The following is a 23843-nucleotide window of genomic DNA, read 5'->3' as shown; positions in this document are numbered from 1 at the left end:
GAAACAGAAATGTGGTTTTATTAGATAATGGTAGAGGATCTTCTTGAAATGATTTTGGGAAAATGGTTCATTGGTCAAAATCATAACATAACTGCAAAAATTGAGAAAAAAGTTTGACTCCACAAATCCTGGCTACGGTGAACACGCATTCCCTATCTCACTTGATCGCTGATCATATATACACCTTCTTTGGAGTTGTATTTTGGATGCTTCCTACTTACAAAGACATCTTTTGGAAGGAGAAGCTCGAGCTGGACAAAAACGGAGCCTCGGGAGTCAGATGACGACGACGAGTCGCTGCTGGTGTGGTCATCGGTCACCGTCACCTTGGGCGCGCATGACTGGACATGTAGACAAAGGGATCAATTTCGGATTGAACTTAACCGCTGAGAATGCAACATTGTTGAAAGTTGAACACGGGCGTAATATCAACCCAGGCATTATCCTGGGTCCCACATCAAGACCCTGTCTCAGTCATAGGCTGATATCTCCTAAAATCCTTGATATTTTAAAAGGGCTGCAAGATTTGTCCCTTAGTGACATGTGTTAAGCGACGGACAGGTTTGAGAATTTTCACATCGCTAAACGCAAAGAACCACGCCGTTTGGGACTCTACGATCATCCAGGACCTGTGTACATTTCAACAGGAAATTCCTTAGCAAATTTGTTTCCTAGCCAGTATCAGTTGGAGACTTGAGCACAAGCACTGCATACTGCTTGACAGTTTTTTCTAGCACCCTGTATTCGCTAAGCAAATAGTGTCATCAGTATGAGATGTTTTCCTGTCTGCTATCAGGTTTCGCTTTCTAAGACATCACATTCCGTACCATCCTGTCAGCTGGGGGTGGTGGGTTTCTCCGAGCAATCTCCCGGAATTTGCTCCTGGAGTAGGACTCCCTGGAGGGCGTGGCTCCCCGCCTGCTGTTGATACTGGGCAAGCTGGTCAGTGAGGTGTCTTCGTAGGGAGTGAACTGGCTAAAGTTGGACTCTGAGGGCGTGCTCCTCCTATCAACAGTCGTCTTCTGTCGAGTCAAGAATGTATCTGGTAGCGATCGAGTACCTTCAAATGGATCATTCACCAACTGCAATGGAAAGTAACAAAATTTATTTTCTTCCTTACATTTTTTTTTCACTGAAGTAACTGTTAAAGAAACTGGTCAGGAACTTCAATAAAAAAATTTAAATGCTTTTTCTCTTTTGTTTTAAATATTTTTTTTCTGACAGTTAACAAATAATAATTTCATCTGACCAGGTGATTATCCGCCTCCGAAAACTGTGCTGTATTCATCGCAGACATTGTAGGTACAGAGATGAACTGCAAGTAAGACGCTGTGGCACTGTTGTTCCGTATCCGCGTCCTCGCTGGTCGCTTCGAGGGTAACTCGGGTGCTGGAAAGGGTAAGATCTCAATTTCAACAAAAAACTTTGGCCGAGGTAGCTAACTAGTACCCTGGCATCGGCAGGTTTGTTCCTACAATACAAGTGCATGTGAAACACTCTGTCATAGTTAGAGAGCAGAACTGAAAATACAATTGACCATCCAAGAAAAAATAAATCGTTGTCTCCTTTGTGAGTCTGCTGCATTGTTATCGGATTTTGCTGGTCTCAATTTTCTTTTCTTGAGTGATCCATTGTTCTGTAGGTACAGCACATGGCAACGTGCAAGCATTCAACCCTTTGTCAGAAATGTTTGTATTTATTTCATTTTCGGTTCACGATTTGAACCCAAAAAAAAAAAACAATGCACCGAAACATGTCTTCTCTTGATGACATCACAGCAACAGCGCCCTCGGTTGTTTAGGAAAGCGTGAGCAATATTTAATTTGTACTTTTCAATGCATTTAACCGAAAACAGATGTCAAATAATTTTCATACATTGAAGGATAGCATGAAGATCAAACTCAAAATTGAGTTTGAGAGACATTAGTTGCAACTACCCTTTAAGCGCAAGATGTACACACCCACCTGACAGGTGTCTTGAGTGAAGCTTAGGAAGCCTGATCGAACTCAGTGAGCTGGACCGGTAAGGTAAGCTAGGTTTCACCGCGTGTAGTTGCTTCAGTACTTGGCAAGACCCCTGTAAAGAGAAGTTTAATTTCTTCGTGTGAATTCCAGACAACGTTTGCATGCAGCTAACAAGATATCCCACTGATAGTTAGATAGGTAGGATCTGCATTCTGACTTTATTACCACGAATTGTCTTGTCGAAGACTTTAATGTCCAAAAATACTAGGTTGTTGGCCTATTTGCCTACTGGGCTGAGCAGGGCACGATGCTTGCACTGTCAAAACGATATATTTGAGTATTAATGTTACGACTTACAATGAGAACAGAAATGCCATTATTTTACTCACTGATTTAACGACATAAATCCAGTCTGATTTATTGCTGTCTTTGACAATGACCTGTCCGCGTCTGCAGAAAGAACAAATTAACAAAATAGTTAAATTGACAACAGATTTGATATATGTCATTTCGGGTATGCATTACAATAAGAATAGAATAGATGGCACGGCTGCAACCAGTTACACTTTGTCGTCATAATTACCCTTGGAACGATCTAAAGAGGCAGACGATTGAAGGCTGTCAAATGGGTGACAACAGAAAGATTGAAGGAAGGAATACAGCATTTAATACATGTACATTATTGTGGAAATCTTACTTGTAGAAATGGAAGAGACACATTTCTGGATGTTCAATCAGCCGCTCTAACGGCCAGTGCTTCATGAAGTGGAGTTGCCTGCAAAGGGCAAATCAATCAGTGGATTAAATTTGAACCAACAAGCCGAGTGTAAATCACACGTTACTCATAAAAAAGCCGGCGAACATACAGAGGAAGGCATTTGTGATAGTTAGTTTCAAGAGCTGGCAACTTCACCTCAAGAACGACTTGATGTGGCACTTGTATAAAGTTGACCATCACACAAGCAAACTGGGATTTAGATATATTTTGACCTAATCTTGCCCCGTTTACAACTTTGAAGTACTGTCAAGGTCGTTTGAATGTTGGGATTGGCTGTACTGGTGTCACTTCGGAGAGATTGTGGTCGACCAGTGCACAAGTAGGTATTGAAGTGAAAGGCATGCCTTTTCGACCCGAGTTCGATCTGACCTGGGTCTGCTGACGGTTGACTCGGGTAGACAAGAATACAAAGAAGAGGCTCGAAATCGTCTAGATTTGATTTCGATTTTTTAAATTTGATTTATTCACTATTCCCACAAAATATTATTACAAAAAATAAATTAAAGAAAAGCAAACCCAACAATTCCCAAAAGTGGAAATACGCAAAAAAAAAGTTAAATTAACTTATTTTCATTGCGGTCTCAACTGACAAAAAACTTAACCTGAATAAATACAGTAAAATAGATTTTTTAAAAAGTCTTGTGTCAAACCCCGCTTCATGCGGCATATTCGTGCTCTGTACCTCAAGAACTTAACATGTTCAGGCTCCTCCCCGGGCTGCTGTCCCCTCATGAAGATGTCGAAGAAATCCTCCCGTCCGATGGCCAGGAGCTGAACCTCCCCTTGGCTCGACACGGTGGCCGTGCGCTTGGAATGGTGCAGGAGCGCTAACTCGCCGAAGCTGCTTCCCTTGCGCAGCACAGCGGCGGTGCGGATGTGCGGTTCACCTGTCTCCTTCGTCTCCATGATCGTCACAACAGCTGCTCGGATTTGAAACAGGGAATTTGGTTGTATAGTTGAGAGCAGATAGAGCCCGATTTAGGCCTGGGCACCAGTGTTCCCAATCTTAGCGCGGCTTAAGCCTCGCATATTATGTTGACGCTAGTTCTTACGCTCGTGCCTAAACTGCAGCCTTCTGGATAATCCTTATAGAGTTTGGAATAAGGAAGACACTGTCATCTGGCAAAAGTGTTTAAATGCAGGTCTCCTTTTTTATATTTCCTTTGAGTTACTCTTGATTATTATAGGCAATCATTTAGAATTAAACATGAAGAGGATTTTAACTCTACGCTCGAGTCAGATGAACCAGCAACCTTTGTTTCTGTATTCAGTTCAGGTACATTTCAAAGAAACTACTATAAAAACCTTCTGTTGGGATACCGTGTAACATTAAACACTTATACAAAAACCTTGGACATACGGGGTTGTAATAACCCAGTTTACCTGTTATCAATTTGTCCGTGAACCTAATGAGGAGAATTTGCTCACCTGAGCCAGATATAACAAAGTAGAAGTTTTCGGCGTAGTGTCCTTGACGAATGATCACTCTTTTGGGAGGAACACTGAAAGATGATAAGAGATTCAAAATTAGCTCAAGACTTTTTGCATATTTTATGCCATTTGGCAATTTTCGTAGAGAATTATCCTATCAAAAACACGATAGAAAATTACCATTCAAACCAGGCGACTTTGACCAATTTTTCCTGCATATGGAGTGGATATTCAGCGAAGGACTTCATGGTCTGCAAACCGTACAATGCCTAATACATCAAAAACACAAACGGACACATTCAATTTTGACACTTTAAAAATTAAAATTACCAGTATTTAAAGTCTGGAGTTCGATAAAGAACACGGTACCAGGCTGCTGCTAGTTTTTGAGGAACAAAAAACATGGACTAACAGCAAATTATTTAAAACGTGGACTGTGCGAGTGTCCCGCCTATATGACATTTTCTTTGAAGCGACCATTTACAACTTTCCCCGACTATTAATATTGGCCGTTTGTTCTACTGTTCGTCAACAATGTGCCAACGATGGACAAAAGGTAGCACCGTGGGCCCGATGTTTACAGGCCGAATTTACCCGCCGGATCAAATATTTGCTCGGCGAATGAGAACAATCGGAGCTAGGGAGCAATAATGCGTGGTGAAGCTGACGTCTGGGAGTGTGGACAACTAGACAGCCAGTTTCCTTATTCAAAAATATCTACAACACGTACTTGAAATTGTGGCACGACATTTTCTCCGGAACTGAGTTTTCCCAAAGGTTTACCTCGAGACATTTGACTCTAAACACAGCATTTGAGGAATGAAACGGAGTCAACTCTCTTAGCCTAGATAATATGCCAGATGAAGGGCTCAAAATAAATTGTCAAATATGTAAATATGCAAATTCACAGAATTGAGCCGTTGGAAAAATACTAGATTGCCCTTCCTATTTCTGGATGCCCTTGGCTTCAACATGTGTGAATAAGAACTAATCTTAGACATTACCTCGACTTCACAGGAAAACTGTCACGACTGACTTAAGTATTACAAGCAAAAACGAGGAATAAAACAAACGGTGCCTACAATTTGTAGTTGTTCTGGTGTTCTGCAGTAAGTGGGCATGCTCAGTATGTTTTTCGCTTCATTGCTTATGTTGATCTGCGCAAAAAGAGAATAAGAAATTGTTTAATTTTGAAAGATACGATCCAAGTTCAACGAATCTTGAAATGTACAAATCAACAGTTTGCTGTAAGTTTATAATTCGTTTGAATATCAACCTCTAAAATGTAAAAACAGAAACTAATATAGGAAAACGCGCAATTAATTTGTAAAATAAAAATTAAATTGGCGTAGATGTCGGACACGACTTAAAACCTGGGGCTAATTTCATAGAGCTGCTTAATCGCAAAATTTGCTTAAGTGCGAGAAAACCTTACTTGATAAATCAGTTAACCAGCCAAAACTCCATACGATGTATATTGTTTTGGGGTTGTATTTAGCTGTCTTTTGGTTAGCATGACAATCACATGGAGTTTGAGCTGGTAACCTTTGTTTTTAAGCAAGGTTTTTTTCACGCTTAAGCAAATTGTGTGCTTAAGCAGCTCTATGAAATTGGCCCCTGGTTTCAGTTTCGAAATAACAAGAATTTAACTTCGTTTTGCATCCTTCAAATAAATGAATGTGCATTACCTTGCATTTAAGCGGTTTCAAATAAGTGATTGGAATTTCGGTTTGACGTATTCGTTGACAGTAATAACAAATGTGCGTTCTTGTACGCCAAAAATATGTCTTCAACTATGACTCTTCACATTGAGTATTCATTTGCATTTGCTGTAATTCAAATTGCAAAATATATGTTCAATTTGATTAGACGATACAAGGTTAAACAAATTATGACACCACTTTGATGTTACTCAGGAAGGATTATAAAGTGTACACAAATTAAGGTCTTTGTGATTTTTGTGTACCTCCCATTTCAACCATTGCAAGAAGGTATGTGTGAACTTCAACTTCCCTGTATGATGTGATTGTGGCAAAAACGTAGCACAAGAAGGAAGGTTCCCTCAGCCTCGGTGTACAAATAGGATTCGTACAATCGTCGGTATGTTTCCAAAGACGACATGAATGGTTTATTTCAATCATGAATATTCAAACATTTAACCAATCAACTAAACACTTCTTAGAGTATAACTTCTGGTTAGGAAGACTTTGTCTTCTAGAGAGATGAGACAAAGTTACAATAGGTTTTGCCGGCCACTTTCGGAAAATGTGTAAATCAATTAATAATAGCTAGTAATAACAGCATTCGTTTTCGAGCGAAATAGAACGAACATTCAAATCCCCGTTTATATTTCGCAAAATATGCAGGCAATTTCGCCTGTGTCTTATTTAAGGTAGGCTATGCCTGGTCAAGAATTTGAAATTCTTTGTGTGCTAACAGAATGGTATAAAAATGTACCATGCCATAAATCTCGTTCTCACCTCTCGTTTCGCCTTGAAATCTCTCGGGTCAAACGAGAGTCCTGAGCTCTTCATATCTGCTGACTGGAATTGTTCTGCGATCTCAGTGAAGGTCATGGTTTCCTTGTTGTTATCGTGTTTGCGTCTGAAAGATCGAGACCCAAGTTGAATCCATGCAATTATTTATTCCAACATTTAGGGTAGCTGGATTTAATGACAATCTTCAAGCCGATGATATAGAAACTGAAATAAAACCTCGCGAATCTAAACGGAACAACTCATCAATAGGACTCAAGACAAAGTTGGAGAACCGCCCAGCGGCAGTTTCATTTCACTGAAGGTCATGGGCGTCCGTTTCGAGGCAAGACGGTTTTATTAATTAAGAAATCCTACAGTTACAATACATAAATGGGAAATTCTTCGAAAATTATTAGAAAAATGGTGCAGGATTTGACTTGGTTTTGATGAAGGAGCGACTTGGCTGCTTAACAAAAGCTGATTATCAATGCATTCACTTGTTGCTATATTTATTGCTTAATTCTTTTCAAAATCTGCTCTCTGGTTAATCAATGGTTACATGTTGTGTGTTCCCAAGCCGTTGACAAGATTAATGGTCAACAATGTTTACTCGAGGTCAACCAGTCAGTCAATATTTGGCGACCAGGAGTGACCAATGGGTAGCCATGGCACACTCCTCCTGCGCTCGCTTAATCATGTACACCGTGTTCTGTGCAAAAGACTTCAAAGCGTGCTGCCGCGGCCGTTTGTCATGATTATCAAGACAGATAACCAGTCGAGTGGAACGACGGCGCCATATTTTCTGGTTGCTACGGCGATGGCAGAAATTAATTGTTCCTATCGTTGAAAACGTGATTGCAATTTTCTTTTTTTCGGTTTGAATAGCAACAGGCTCTTTCTGAGGCAAAGCTTTGGACACGATTTTGCTGAATTCTCATTCCAAAACGACATATCGAGTTGATTTATGAGGCGGAATGCCAATTAAGTTTAATTCAAAGCAAACAACAAGCACTACGGTCTCGTCTATTTTTAATTAAGAGTACAAAATGAGCGCGAAGGCGGGAAATGGGAATGGAGTGGCGAGACGGGTCCGCTGATGAATGCGCCGAAAAATGAATATTGACTTCTATCTGAGCGCTTGTTCTGCACGACGACGTTAGCGAATTTGAAAAGGTTGCTATACGCCCGGGTGAATCAATCCAGGCAGAGCTTACTTCTGTGTTAAAAAAGATCATGAAAAGAATTTCAGCTGGTTGAGTTTAACTGGATTTTTTCGAAGTGGTAGGCCGTACCCAATTGATACTATGAAAAAGAAAACGCTGGAAATGACCCCTTTTAAAAGATTGAAGAACAGATTAAAGAGACAGCTCAATTGTCCTCCAATTCTATGAAACGGCTTCCTATTTCAAGGTCACTCCATTCCGTATGGGATCTATAAGCATACGTTTAGTTATCCGGTCCGTTTAACTGGTTACCTCTGCTCCGATGCCCCAATGAGATAAATGGAAGGGTAATTCTCACTTAATTTGTCTAAAAGACGATAAATGAATAATAAAAACAGACAGCAACAGCATGACCAACGGATACGCCAATATTTCTGAGACATATGATATCAAGTTTTATTTAATTTTCCTGTCAGATTCTCCCAGCAGCCTTTTCGATCTTCCCCACTGACCTCAGTCAGATTGTACAAAACATTTATCAGCTGTAACGTTCATTACTTTCCCATTCCGCTGTTTGTGGTGAGTAGTACAAGCAAACAAACATAAAATTACTCAAAGATATATCGTTAATGTTGAACAGCTTTGCAGAAACCATTATAATGAATAAATAAATCGTTGCTCAGTTCAGTATTTTGTGGGGGGCCGAAAGCAAGTTGAAGGGCACATACCAACATTTCGTAATCTGCATGTTTCAGTTCACAAAGAAAACCGCTCAATTGGATTATAGTAAGAGTTACAAATACTAGTGCAGCCGACTATGGTGCTTGGTTCATTTCTGAAGGCCTTCCACTTTTTTTTAAGAATATGCTGGGCAGCTTTGGTATAATTTGACACTTGGACTTGAAAAGAGCCCCCGTAGAGGTATTGCGCATGTCTCAGTACACAAAGGAAATGACATGGAGGGAGATCGAATTGCTTAGAACATTCCAAATTTATATATTGAGGGTGAAATACTCTCCACGATAATTTTAGAAAGTCTTAGAAAGTCCTGTGTTCAGGTGAGGAAAAGTAGTTGTGATAGCTGCAGTGACTTACTTTTGGAAGACCATGGAATGTATGCGAAGAAGGATTATCACCATTTTGATGGCGTGTTCGAACCTCTGACGAGCCTGTTGGTAAAAAGGAGAGAGAAATGTAAAACATGGAGCTCATCACAAACATTGAAGTCAGTAGAAGCACAGACCTATAAAAACTAAAATGGGGAATGGGAAAAGGTGGTGGTGTGGGGGGACTTGCCCAGCCTTGAAAATTTGAAAAGGGGGGGGGGTGTTACACCATATACCCATTTATAGAGGTCAGTGCTAACAATAGAGCTGTAATGATTTCAGAATGGTATATTTTGGGTTTTTTAACGCGTTTCCCTTTTGAGTTATGTTGAATTCATTTTTAGCCGTTGGAAGTCTGAAAAATTCTTCACAATCCGCTTTAAGTTTTGCTCACCACAAAGAGTGGGAGAGACTTCACGATGGATTTCATTAGACATGTTCACATCATTTAACGCATGTTCATAAATAGCATGGGTCTGGAGTGGTCCAATTAGGGCCTACATTACTCGCTGTTGTAATTTTACCAACCCTGAACTCGTCCTTGGAACGAGCAGCGGACACAAAAAGTGGAATTCTGGTGAATGACTTATAGAGCGTGTAGGACTTGGATGATTAATAACTGGACAGCACAACGAACATCGAGATGCATGTTCACTGCAAATAAACAGGACCATTCCAACACTTTTCACCGGTGTTAAAACTTTTGGTGTTATTATTTCAAAACTGTTGGTGTTACTTTTAACATCCTCAAATGCATTGTAACACCTGCGGTGTTAAAGTGACACATTTTGGAGTGGTCGTCTGGTTTTTAATACCAGAGTTTTTTCCGTGTTTGTGTAGTCTAGTTTGTGGATGGCCTAAGTTAACATGCAGCGACCGACACAAGCCTTTTCCATAATTAGGTAAGTGTGTACAAGTGTTTCAGCGTAATGCAGCCTATTAATTCCTGGATAGAAATAAAACATTTTTCTCACTTTTTTGTGATTCTTTTACTCTCATGGTCTGAATAATCATCGTAAAAAATTACACAGACCACCGAACGCGCCCCAACTTCCCCAATTTCCAAATTATTTACCAGCAAATTTTGCTCAACTTCCTCCTAAAATATTTGTTTGTTTAAAAGAGTGGCGTCTACGTACTTCATTTGTCATTTTACCCTTAGTTTGGAAAATGTCCCTGTACAGAACATTCGAAAACAGTAAATGGTTTAAATGGTTCAATCCCAGCAACAAATGACTAAAACCATATTTGGGATTTAATTGATGGTACAGTCATAACTATAACTCCCTTCAGAACACGATGCTTGGAGTGCAAACTAAACATCGGAGTCATTAAGCTAATATCATTGAACGTGACTGAGAGAGAAGTAATGTGTTTTGACATGGACCCCTGGCGTATATAATTTATGTGCTGTCAATCATCAGCTATGTTACCGAAGGTATAAAATATTGAAGTGGTGAGATTTCTAGTCTAAAACTATAGGGATGTCCGGACCGAGGCCGTCCAACACATTATTTGTTTGCACAGAACCCTGGGGATGGTGTGTCTTGTTTAAGTTTTATTAATTTTTCATGTTTGTCTCAACTTTGTTTTAGAATACAATTTGAGTGTTGTTTTTAGATTTCTTGCAAAATGTAGCTTAGGCCTATGATCGTTTGCTTGCTTAAATTTGTCCAAACCTTATATTATGAAAGTTGTAAACAAGTATGCAATTTGGTATTTTGCAAAGAAATATAATGTACAAGTTCATATTAATCTAAAATTGAGGTCCTTGGTTCATTTTTGATGTGATGTGATCCTTTTCTGACAAGGAACGGTGTTCAGTATACATCAGAAATCCATCAGCATTTATTACTGCATATCACTGTTGCTATCGTTGTGCATTGTGTATAACAACGAACAAATAAACGAACAGCGATAATCTTGTATAAGTAGGTAAGCAACCGTGTATGGCTACGTTTTTGTATGCTAAATTAGCATGGCGGGAGTTCACCAAACCATAAAGTTAGGGTTTTATTGTAGGTTCAATAAAGAGATAAGAGGAATACGTTGATGTATACTGTGTGTATTGGGATGCTAAAGCATGAACCAGAGTGGCTGACTAATTTGTCTCATCTACAAAAGCAACAGTGGATCTACGGTAAATGAGTTTTGTTCTTTGTTCGTCACCGAGATAAAGAAATGTAGAACCTATGAAGGCATCTAGTGAAATGGTTAGAGATGGGGCTGAATACAGGGCTTGATTCGCCACGAGGTTCCAAAGTTATTTACTGAAAACAAAGGGCACCAAAAATGAAAGATCACGGCAACATTTTATATACTGAATATCTGGGAACACCTGCGCAAGATGCTGATCCGAAGAATAAACGGATAGGCCTTAAAGGTAATCCAGATTCGATGCTTGTAAGTAATTTCGTGCCTGCGTCCACTTACAGAAGATTAGACTAGATGAGTTAAGGCAGAAGATTAAAACATGAACAAATTGAATAAACCTTAACAGTCCTGAATCGTCCGGACTTCAATATAATTTTTATAAACCCTATGTGGGCTGGCTTAAGTAAGATTCAGCCATAGAACTGGAGAAACTGGTCGCAATCCTTCTATAACCCCAAACCACGTATCGTCAGCCTGAATACCTGCAAAGACCTGCAACAACCTGCATTGTCTGCCAGTAAGTCCCAGTCCGACGGTTGATGTCCGACCGGGTACAGGACAGGGGTGCCTCGCCTCGATATCGCCGGGAAGAGGTCCCTTCTGAGGCAGACCCGTGCCCGCCGCACCTTGGCCCAGATGGATCTCGGTGCCTCTTCCATCAGACATCAACACAAGCAGATTCCTATCCGGCCTGGCGAGCGCAAAAACTGTTGCGCTCAGTTGAAATTTCACAATAAGTGTACTGCTTCGCCGCAAGTTGTGTACGATGATGGCTACACACGTACTGTGCATGACATCTACAATGCGTCTGCATGTAACGCAATAGTACAGTCGACAGTTCACGCTGGTCGTCTCCTCACATCTTCCATGCGCCTCTCCAATTTTTCATACAAAAGATTTGAATGAAAAATCCCCGTTCTCTCTGCAGGGTGGGCAATTTCGATCATCCGATCTCCCAGTGAACCCCCTCCAAATTCCCCAGCGGCAAACTTATAAAAAGCACATGTGAAATCCTACGTGTACATGTACATTTGGTTTACCGTCGTCAGTTCGCAAACATGGCTAGAGATATCATCATCGTATTGTTGACTAAGTCAATGATATCATGATTGGTGAAATGAATCAAGTAACCTGAAACTAACCGTTGTTATAAGGCGATTGTAGCAGTGACGGTGTGAATATTGATAAAGATTTATGAAAAAAAAATGGTGGGAAAAGAAGATAAAAAACGTTTTGAAGAGACAGTGTATCTACGTGTGGTCCGCTTCAGTCCTGTGGGGTTAATTGTTAAAATTCATCTCATTGACACAGACGGGAGATAGTAAATTTAATGTAGGCCTATGCACGCAGCACAGGTGATTTCTCTTTCCACATCCACCCCTTATAAGCTGAATTTCCTCCACCGGACCCGATGGACGAACCGACCCGACGAGACGTCGAATGTGCTGGCTTCCTTTCCGGAGATTGCACCCTGCTTAGCTGGCCCAGTGTGTTATCTTCACACATGGCCTAAACTGACGCATGATGCCCCGGTTGGCTGCGAAATTCGCTGTGGAGTGGGAATCGATCGGTTCGGTGGAACGGAATGCCTGAAGGCACGACGTCTACCTTTGCCCGTATTGTTGTATTTTTATTCTGTGGTTCTACTTGTGTTTTTCGCCTTAAAGAGGAAGCTGCAAGTTCTTGTTTCGATACACTGACAACTTACCAGCTTCGTAGAGTGGGTTAAGTTGATTTGATAGAAACCTCGGTGTGAAGACCCGAAAAACGTAACTGTCTTTCATCATTTTGTTGAACTTCTTTGATTTTATAAAGATGAACAAAGAAATTGATTGAAGCGACATTTGAACCTGCGACCTCTGGAACACCGTACCAGTGCTCTACCGACTGAGCTACCCAGCCCTACGTTGGTGGCTCTTCCCATTTGTCAATATCTCTGTTCAGGGGGCGCTAGCCAGAAGCCATTAAACCTGAAACACCATGTAGCCAGGGATCACACCCCAATAACTAGATACAACCTGGGAAGTGACGAACAGGGATCACTCAAAGGGCATATGGCTTTTTGGACATATATTATGAAAGAAACTATATAGGAAAATTAGGGTGATTCAAAAGACAATATTCGGACATTTCTTGCAGAATGAAGTGAGATGTATATTCCTTTTGCCTCTTTTTTTTAATTATGAGGCATGCGGTAGAAATACGAAATACGACTTGGTACTCAAAAAAGGCCATTATCCGATTGTATTTTTTAAAATGTCGTCTTATGCACACGATGCCTTCCTGCCCACCTGTTACAAGCTCATCCTGCCAAGCAGATATCAAAATCACGTGCTACTGATTGTAATAAGAGTACAATCAATCACCGATTTATTCATGTCAAATGCATCGCGCATGTTACAAATAGTTTTGACGACAATGAGTATCGATTAATCAATGAGACGCGATGCTTTCCATCTTACGTTTTCCTTGAATCTTCAATTGTGTCTGTAGGCAGACTTCATTGGGATATTTTCGTCTTGCAATACTCCGAAATCCAGAAATAGTCATTCCATCACACATGAAATGCGAGTTTTGTAAACGAGGGAAACCCCCAAACAACCAAGAAAGATTTTGTATGATAATGGTAGCATGTTACTTGGAAGGCTTTAAAGATTTGAACGACGAGTCATGGATGAGACAACATTAATATCTTGTCGAATTTTTTTTTCTTAAGCCACGAGAGCTGCACTGAGGCTTAATGTTAACACCCCTAATGTTGATTTTAACACCCTTCCACATGTATTGAGCAGGTGTAGTCCACACTAAGTTAACACAAACTCAGAAACACTTTTTCCCCTGCGATCAACAGTTTCCCACGTGTGACGCGCACAACATTCACCGAACGTGCCGCTGGGAGAAACATGAAGGGCTGAGTTTATCTAGAGACGGCATAGCATCGTTGCCAGGGTGACCAGTACACATCATCGCGTGTTGTCTGCTACAACCGAAGCATGGGTAGTTAATGTATTCTGGGACTGTTTCTCCGAAAAGCCTACCTTTCAAATTCACGGATCGATAGTTAGCGCATGCTGTGCCCGCCACTTTTGAGGACGAACTTGTTCAGGATGAGGGTGTTTTCTGCAGTCGAAGGGGTTCATTGTGCATGTTGTCAGGTTTTGCTTTGTGTTGTAAGGGGTCTCGTTAGGAGGATTGTCATGTCTGACAACAAAAGATTAACATGAGCAACCAATGCCAACCATACAGCAAACAGAAACGCCCAAAACATGACTCGTATTTACAAACACGACCTGAAACCAAAGCAAAAATTCTACGAGTGGATTACAGAAAATACGGCTGATAAACGGAATTTTGATGTCTAACTTGTGAAAAAAAGTTCCTCAGGTAACCAGTGGCCGTGACTGAAGCTGCTTCTGGGTGTCAACACCATGCCCCCCCCCAAAAAAAAAGGAGAAGGAAAAGAAAGAAAAGTGGTCTTAAGTCAATTTAAAGTTTTTTACACCAGAAACAGCTCGAAAGAGATAAACACGGCCATGTCCAAAGAAAAAATACTAATACATAGAATAAACATGCTGTATCATCCACCGTCCTTTCGAATTTCCAATCAACACTTCCCCAAGAGAAATTTCTCGCTACGCGTTAAGCAACAACCCATCAGATGCAGTGTATACCTAGTGATTCTTAAACAGCATTCAGACACTGATATAAGACTGGAACTGCCAATGAACACCTCGCAGTAAATTATTACTAAATCGATTGTTTAAAGATGCAAAAGGGAGAAAATGAATTTCAGAGCATCGGAATCGGGACTTTTGATACCCTGAAACTAGCGAGACAGTGAAACTCATCGATGTAGTGTCAAGTGCACTCTTTAAGACCACACGCCAACAGCTCAACGAAGAGCACCATCGAAACTCTTGTCGAAAATATCTGAGGAGAAATAAATAAAGGCCGTCCCCGCTATCATCGGATTATTCAAGTTGATAGGACTAGCGTCTACTTACACGCACCTTGAGCACGGCTGGTGGCTCCTCCACAATACCACTTCCATCCGTTAATGTGTAGTACGTACATCGCGTACCCATCATCCAAGAGGCGAGACTGCAAGTGTGCTGAAGAACACTATGTATTTCCCAGCGGGTAAATAAATACGACCGTTTACCTGGTCGGTTATTGCAAAGCAGTAAATTGTGTAATATTGAAGAGGTCTCCAACAAAGTGGACTGCGGTTGGCTGAACATGGGCCCCAAACCACCACTAATTGGGACAAAAACCAAGCAAGGCATTCTGCTGATGTGGAGCTATTCTTCGACGGCTCTTTTGTGTCGCCAGCTACCCATTTACAGTTGTACAAACCTGACGAATGCAAGCATGAAACCAAAAACAAGAGGACACCGTCGGACGGCTTCTCTGAAAACGGGTCACCAAATCCACTTCCCCAAACTGAAGATGGAATTTAATTATTAATAAAAAAATTATAAAAAAAGAATTTAAAAGTTAACTTTTTTATTGTCCGGACTTCGACAGTCTCCACTTTCGATTCAAACACACAACAGCCGTAAACACACAGGAGAAAGTGCGATGGCAGGTACAACAGTATGGAACCACGCTGAGACTATTTTGGGACAGCTTTTGTCGATATTACAATGTCCCCCAAAATCCAGGCGACGGAACTCCGTCCAGTGTTTGTAGATCGAATTATTCAGAGAACTATTTTTAAGGATTAGTCAGAAAAGCTATTGAAATCGACCCCAATTCAAACTGTGATTGACTGGAGAGTGAAATTGGACAATGTTGCTGCAACATTTGCCAAAGTGATAATACATTCGGATGAGACTTCTTTAGCCGTCATGACCGGATTCAATAACAAGTTGCAAGTTGCTGCAGTAATCGATGACTTACCGTGTATCTCTAAATCACACTTATCCCTCCTTTTTACTTATTAAGGAAACCTTCCAAATGCATGTAAGAGGCTATAAACTAAGAAGGTGGGCGAGTGGACGGGGGCGTGAAGATTTCGTCCTAAACGCGCGTGCGTATGCAGCCAGTCTGGCTTAGAGCAATGCACTATTGAGAAAAAAAATAACCCTGAAATAACCCTACATGTATTCAGCTATCCCCTGGGGAAATCAGATAAAGCAAGTTGCTGTCATTAAAATAAAATCATTCAACCAAGGATATGGAATTCAGAGGGAGAACGGCACAAAACGAATGGACTTTTGCCAACACAACAGATAAAGCGTGGCAATGAGAGCGTGGTGACTCAAGGACGTTACCAAGCAACCCGACGGGCCACTTCTGTGGAGACAAAATATCATTCCAGCTCAGTCAGTTGTGGGTTGCCATCAACAGAATACGCCACAAAGAGGAACAGGCAACTAACTAAACGGACCAATTTTTGTCTGCTAAATGGCTAACGAGCTTTTACAGATCTGAAGCAATATTGTCATGACCTCTGAGAGCAATTGCAGCTAGCCTTAATACTTTTCGTCACTAGAGGTCGCTGTTTACCAATGTAAAATGTACCAAATGTATCTAGCCAATAGATGATTCAAACGTCCTACATTTACGTGAAAAGTTCACACATCATTTTGGTGTAAAATATGACCTGTCTTTGTGAAGTTTGTCTTTTGTTCTTGGTGTTGAGTTATCCCGATCTGTTTGATACATTGAATTTAGATACGACTATTCATTTGAAAAAAAATTTAATTATCCTAAAGAGAACCGACGACTGGAGCATAGTTTTAAAAGGAACTGACACCTACACTATCACTGATTAATATCACTGCACTGACTGATATTGATCACTATGGATCAATATCAGTTGGTGATATGGATCACACACTGAATATTTGCTGGTGATGGTTATGATGGAGAAAACATTAACAATCCTCAATTCTCCAATAGGGAAAGATTGAGGATTGTTGGAGTTGATTACATGTGAGTCATAGTTCTTTAATTGGGAAAAGTGTGTTGGCCCAGGCCAATCACGCCGGTATGTTGAATGAAAAGGTTTGTTTGACAGATAGCTTACTTGTTGACGTCGCTTCTTCTGTATGATCTCCTGAATTGCCTGGGTCATGAGCCCATAAGATCCTGGTCCCCCGTCGGCAGCAAGGCCCGGTGCAAACAGCGAGAATCTCCGGTAGTTCCTGGGCACGGTGGCCCCAAGATCACACAGGCTACGTTCTTCTCCCCCTCCCCTGTCGGCAGTCTGGCTCCGCCTCGCGGCCAATGCCGTCACGCGCTCTGGCCGGTCTCGGCCAAGAGTGCTCCTGCGCTGGGCGTGCCTGACCCCTCGCTTCCACTCGTTCAGTACCCGGAGCTCCTCGGCTTGAGACAGCGTGTCGTCGTTCGGTGCAGCCCTGTCGAGTTTGGTGGATGAAAGGGGCTGTCTGAGGCCCAGTGAGCGGCTAGCCTTGTCCAACGATGTTCTCTGGTCATCCGCTGGCTCAAACGCCGGGAAACGCTGGCTTGAAGGAACATACGGTACCGAACCTCGTCTCCCTGTAAACCTGGACATTTTCATGCGATTTTTTTTTCAACCAGTAAGTTGCCAAGTTCCAAGGAAATACAAACCAACCAAAGCTTCGCAGCAGTTCAAGGCTTCTGCAGCAACATCTAGAGTTAAGCTGCGGTCTCTACCGTAATCGGACAGAGAACGTGAAAATCAGGAAGCTCAGTAGAATAGCGCGGTCGATGAACTCGATTTGATGAAATTGCCTCCGGTGCTCCTCTTGATTAAAATGTGACCCAGGTCAGTCCCCCATGGAGCAATTTAACTTATTTCTCTTTTCCTCATTCTAAAGGCACAAAGAATGCACGCTGTGGAGCACTGAACGCCCGCAGTGTTTTAAACCAGTCCTTTATTTTTTGTGGGACAGGGGTGGTCCATCACACCTGTATCACTCACCGTTTCTATGGAGTGAAGAGTTGGCCCGGAGTGCTGACTTTTTCCATCAAGTCCACAATTATAAACCGCCAAAGAAATCTGCTTTCAAATCAATTCCTTTCGGGTCATGAGTTGAGCACAGACTTACAATTTCAGCAGAGACTTACAGTTTGTCTTTAAAGGCGAAAATCAGCTGGAGACCCTCGCTTCGCAGCAATCGTACCAAAAGTTGTCATGCAGCATAAAGTGGCGGTATGTGGCATTTTCAACGTGTAATCAGTCGAATGGCACGTAGCCTACACGACCTTCCTCTCAAATTAGCACTCCTTTGTCGACATTTTCTCAGCATAAAATACACCGCTTCAAGTGCTCCTCAATGACTTGTCCGCATCGCAGCAAGTGATACTTGTATCCCAGTTGCAACAGTCATTGTTTGATGTCCATCAAAAAAAAATCTCAAAGTCCAATTTTGTCGAATACATCTTTGATGGAGTCGTCTGATAGCATTCTTTTTCGGGGCGCCGTCACAAGTGCTTCGTCGCCGATCCTCTCAGCTATACGCCGCATGGGAAATTCATCGAAGCGGCTGATTCCAACACTCGAGTAACTGTAGGCCTGGTGGCCGGGTGATTCTCCAGGGCGGTGGTATAAGACCCCACACGGTCGAAATCCTTGGCCTTGGCCTTGGATTCGATTACCCGCGGCGAATGAAATACACGTACTCCCCGCGTCCTTCCCGCTGAGTGGGAATTTCACCTCAATGTTCCAAGCAGATCGGGTGATTCACTCACGAATCATAGAAGAACATTTTATCCCAATGGTCTCTCGTCGCACAAGCGTTTGGCGCCTGTTTCCTGGCCTGGAACTTGCCTCACAAGGAGACGAAGTAGACACCCACCGATTCCTTGCTCTATGCGCTGATCATGGTCTTATCCGAATGTGCGATATTGAATCCTTCCTCCACCATATACACGTGCAAGCCAATCAGAAGATGTCAGTCAAGGGACCGAGGTTAAAAAATGCTGCACCTCACTCGGAAAAGTGTTTAAATAATGGTTACACAAACTATAAAACTAACGACTTTGCTGTGGTCAAGTGAGGCAATTCTTTCCACTGGACATGCTTTCAGTACATTCTCGCGTAGTTTCCACATCTGAGCGGTCAAAACACATACTTCATCGTTTCACACAAGAAAAGCGATTTCGAACCCTATAATTACACACTACGAATTCCCATGAAGTTACAAACACTATGAGTCATACAGTGTCCACCACATAATTACAAACAGTAATTCCTGGGAATCTAGACATCGATACGTCACCGACAATCAGTGTGTCGGACACACTATCCACCGCTGAGATCTTGATTTCACACAATTTGCATTGCTGGTGTCAACTTGTTTCTCCTCGTTGTATACGAAAAACAAGCCGTTCTCGCCTTTCGCAAAGTACCCTTCAACTTGGCGTGTCCGTTGCAAACACCAAGTCTACACAATGTAGCAGGCCCATATTGAGTGGTCTCAGTGGGAGAGAATAGTTTTAAATGTAGTGTAACTGCCCCCCCTCCGTTACGCCCCCGCCATTGCCCAACTACAAATTTAACTACACAAGTTTGAATTTGCCGAATAACCTCAATTCAAATGCGCAAGCGTTTATTGAAAAATAATGAAAATTCGAAGGTTTACGGTAAGATTTGAGGGTCAAGCGCGCATCGTGGTAACTATACTGTCTTCCATATTTGATTTGTTGTAGCATTCTCTTGTGCGTATAAATATATTCTGAGGCGAAAGCCGCCTGATTTAGATCTTTTAAAATTCTGATGTCGATGGGAAACCTCCCTTTCATTACGAGCCCCGAGATGGAGGGAGAGAGGGCGCAATTTTCCTAACAACGCCCTTTGGTTGGAACAGTACCCCGCCGGTTCACGATCGACTATGAAATGTACGCGTTATGGTCGCGTGGCTTAAAATGAACACTCCCGACCAACTTGGCTTTGTTCAACCAATGAGGGGGTGCTTCTGCTCAAGGCGGAAATCAGGCCAGAAAAAGTTTCAGGTCACATTACCAGCACACTGTCGTAGAAGTTGGTACCTTAATACTACTACACAAACACCCCTTGCACAAACCATAGAGCTACAACCCATGGGTTGTAGCTCTATGGTCTGCACAAACTCTGTCAGACCGCAAGTAACTGCTCCTAACCACGTTCAATTAACTCGGCAGCCACAGGGAGTTCAGACTCAGCGACTGCTGAAACCGCAGGGTATGCTGAACACACTATACAGAACATGTGTTTATGCATGCTCACAGTGCACATTGATTATGTCGCTGACCAGGATGGTATCAGAAGGCCGTTTCAACCTCTTCTCGTTTTAACCCTCCACTTTGTAAAAAAATGTAAATGCATGACGTTTCGTCATGGGTGTGGACAGTTACTGTTAAATAAACTTCATGCAGCAGGGATTTTTTGCCGACATTTTCACCAGCTTGATTGCCCCAACCTTGTTTGTCACAACTCATCCTGTTTGTTCGCATGCGTTTAGTTGTATTTATAAATTTACAAACCGTGATCACAGAAATTCATGAACATTATAATGCCAACTTTATTAGTTCCTTATCTCATTATGTTGTATACTTTCTGCTTCAACAAAAGCTGTTTCCTTTGTGGAATTCGCTCACTTTGGAAAGGGTTACAGTTTGCCGCGTGCGACAACGATCTAAGCTTCATGACTGTCTTTCGTGTTATTGAGTTCAGCTGGGAAAGACCTATAGCGGATCAATGGGCATTAATAATTGTTTGAAAATGTCGTTACTTTTCCATGGACGACTGGAATTACTGGTGTAATAATTTCGATGCAGAGCCCATAAATAGATCAACACTCACATTCCTTGATCAAGATCGAAGACGACGCAAAAAAAAAAGTTGGAACCATTTGACACTTTGAGAATCAAGGACATCATTGAAAGGAAAATTGATATACGTTGGGTAAGGGCAAACCTATTATATATAATTAACATCTCCCCAACGCAAAAAAAATACATCTTGAAAATTTTTTATTTGGGCAAGGAGAACGCCAAAGACGAGCAATATCGCTGACAGCCTTTCTAGTTTATTGTTTGGAGGTAATTCCCTCCGGAACGATAGCAGCGTTGCAGGGTCAGAAGACGTTAAACAATGCTGTAAAATCAAGATGTATACGTCTTCTTTCATTTTCAAATGAGCCAGAAGGTAGAGACTTTAATAGCGACCACGAGACAGGCCTATGAATGATAAACCAGCCGAAAATTACACTACGCCTAACATACAAAACGAGCAAGAACAACAAGGTAGAAATGAGACTGATCGGCTGGTCTCCTCCGGACAGGAGAAGCACGTGATGGTGAGCAGGCCGCAAGAGAATTCCCCGACAACAATCCCCTGCTTGCAGAAATAGAACATAGTCCAGCCATTCTTGACAGCTACAGAGTTCCAAGTTGGAAATGGTGCACTTCCACATCACATCAGAAAGCGAGGCGCAGAGAGGAAAAGCAACAAGTCATTGCGTAAGACAGTTACCGGTATTGAAAAATAAATGTGACAAGCCAGATCCCCGAAACTGTGACTGCCGACCCAGAGAAATTGCCAAAAGATTACGGCAGCAGAGGGAGAGTGTCATGGGCATTGCACGCGACATTAATTTTGGTGAGAAAGAATATTTTTTACTACGTATGGATTTGACTGTAGCCCGCAGAAAGGGGAAACAAATGAAAACATGGCTGCTTGGAATGGCCTTCATGAAAGGCGACATAATTTCTATCTTGAAGATGATAGAATCGAGAGATGGATTTTCTCTGTATGATGACATTGTCCAGGTTAACTCTGCACGGCATTTCCAAGGAAATAATCGAGCGTCTCCGACAATATATTGCCTGGTTTCTTTGCTCCTAGAAGACAAACTGCCACTGTGAAAGTTGAGATGAATGCAGAGTTAGCTCTTCTTCATCCTAAGCACAGAGGCAGTGTTGCATCTTGTTTCAAACTTATGTACTGATTGGAAGGTTGAGTATTGAGAGGACACGCTAGAACAATTTCGTGTCGCAAATAAAAATATGCTAAGCCTGTAAAACAACGCAGAATAATAAAAGCATGCGTATAAATGGAAAAAATATGCCAAGGGATACGACCCGACATGCATTGGTGAATTCAAACAATACTACTTATTAATTCCCCACTTGACTGATCGTGTTCATGTACGGTGGTATTGTTTGATAAAAAATAATAAATTAATAAATAGGAGTGGGTTTCGGTTCGGTAATTTAAAACTCACGCTTTCTTTAATAGAAACCCTTAGGCCTATTTCGTGGGATGGACTGTGTACAAACATAAGGATAACAAAAGAAAAATGCTGAAATTAAAATTTCATTAAATACATTTCGATGGAACGTTGAATATCAGTACGCATGCAACAACTGAATTACAAGCTAAGATGTAAGAAACGTTGAAAAGAGAGCATAAATGAATATTGCTGTCACTGTTCAATGATTTTGTCATTTAGCAGTTCAAGCATGGTCATCAAAAGAACGGACTTTTAAGACCAAAACACAACAGGGATGTTAGCGCAAGTGCAACTATTGCTGGATAGTTTTCGCATGTCATTTACATGAAATGTCACAACTGTGCTACCAAGTCTGAAAATTTCCTGTTTCGTGTATCTGGAGAGTTGTTTCATTCATTTTGAATTTGAAAGATCACAAATAATTTAACAATGTTGACCGTGATAGAAAAATCAGCTGAACTCTATGTCAAACAAGTAGTTAACTTAAAGAAATCTTTCATCGCCGTATCAATTTAAACTCTGTTTAATTTTTAATTCAGTTTGGAAATGTAAATTCAATAAAAACCTAATGTTTAAGGTGTTCACTTTTGCTGTTCTATATTGATGTAACAGTTACCGATAATTTTCAGTATTTGGCAAAGGTAAACTTTAAGTGAAGTTTATTAAATCGTTTTCCCAGTAACAACATTGAAGTGCACGCTGGCGATTACAACTACAGACATTTTGAAACCATCTTCTTATCTAAGATGTTATAGCGGCATCATCATATCTCCTTGATATCAGAGGTATATTCAGCATTATTTTCATGTGTAGAAGGGAATGTAATGTTAGAAATAATTGCGACGAAAAGGGTACTTCTACAGGTTCAATCGAATTGTCACCTCATATTAGGCATGCGCCCCCTACTGAATAGAATGAAAATTCCACCCCAAACTCGCATTCCCTTTTTCCACCGGCAACCAGCCCCGTCTGACACGGTTAATCCGGCGAGGCAATTCGCATCCCTTTCTCAGCCCACTCGCATCCTCTTTTTTCACGGGCAACCAGCTCTGTCTGACACGTTTAATCCGGCGAGGCAATTCGCATCCCTTTCTCAGCCCACTCGCATCTCCTTTTTTCAACCGCAGAAAAAACGAGATTGCTGCAATTATGAAAAACAGCTTCCGATGGTCATTAAATAATAATATCTCCTTCTGGGATATTGTTGCACTTTGATTTTTAAGAACACAGTTTTTCAGTTTTTTTCTTTTTGGCAAAGATACGTAATATGAAAGTGCTGCAAACTGATTGCTGACTACGGTGACATAAAACACAAATCACATTGTATGGAGGGCCTGACGTTTTGATCCTAGCAGAAATTTGAATTGAATTTGAATCCTTCTCAAAGGCAATTTTATGACAAATAGACAGGACAAACAAGCAAACCGTGTATCAACCAAGCATGTGACTTTTCTTTTTTTTTAATGAATTATCATCCCAAAGAGCGATCGTTCCAGAGACGACTTGCCTTAAATGCTATATCTGATATCGGGCTTGTCGCCACATTTATCGCCTGGTTGGAA

At 41.4% G+C, this 23843-nt stretch overlaps 1 protein-coding gene across 7 annotated transcripts in view; it reads right to left on the bottom strand.

Moving 5' to 3' along the window:
- LOC110973242 (uncharacterized) overlaps positions 1–23843 on the bottom strand; it is a 33124-nt gene that overhangs the window by 1289 nt on the left and 7992 nt on the right. For 3 of the 7 annotated variants that reach the window (XM_022223922.2, XM_087132975.1, XM_087132974.1), the window contains 12 exons: positions 8910–8983; positions 6655–6778; positions 5257–5331; positions 4355–4443; positions 4172–4245; positions 3426–3663; positions 2663–2740; positions 2355–2415; positions 1966–2077; positions 1250–1389; positions 828–1082; positions 222–341 (listed from right to left, as the gene is read on the bottom strand). In XM_022223922.2, coding sequence (XP_022079614.2) covers positions 222–341; positions 828–1082; positions 1250–1389; positions 1966–2077; positions 2355–2415; positions 2663–2740; positions 3426–3663; positions 4172–4245; positions 4355–4443; positions 5257–5331; positions 6655–6778; positions 8910–8983 — 1440 coding nt within the window. Of the gene's footprint in view, positions 1–221; positions 342–827; positions 1083–1249; positions 1390–1965; positions 2078–2354; positions 2416–2662; positions 2741–3425; positions 3664–4171; positions 4246–4354; positions 4444–5256; positions 5332–6654; positions 6779–8909; positions 8984–11556; positions 11921–15078; positions 15341–17108; positions 18426–23843 lie in introns of those variants that run through there. The other 4 variants (XM_087132976.1, XM_087132978.1, XM_087132979.1 and 1 more) reach the window with 4 other exon arrangements.

Source organism: Acanthaster planci, linkage group LG02 (genome assembly GCF_054643075.1).
Source record: "Acanthaster planci isolate LZ-2023a linkage group LG02, COTS_SCS, whole genome shotgun sequence".
NCBI classification, from domain to species: Eukaryota; Metazoa; Echinodermata; class Asteroidea; order Valvatida; family Acanthasteridae; genus Acanthaster; species Acanthaster planci.
Note: the sequence above shows the minus strand (reverse complement) of the source record. Positions and strands in the feature narration are given on the sequence as shown.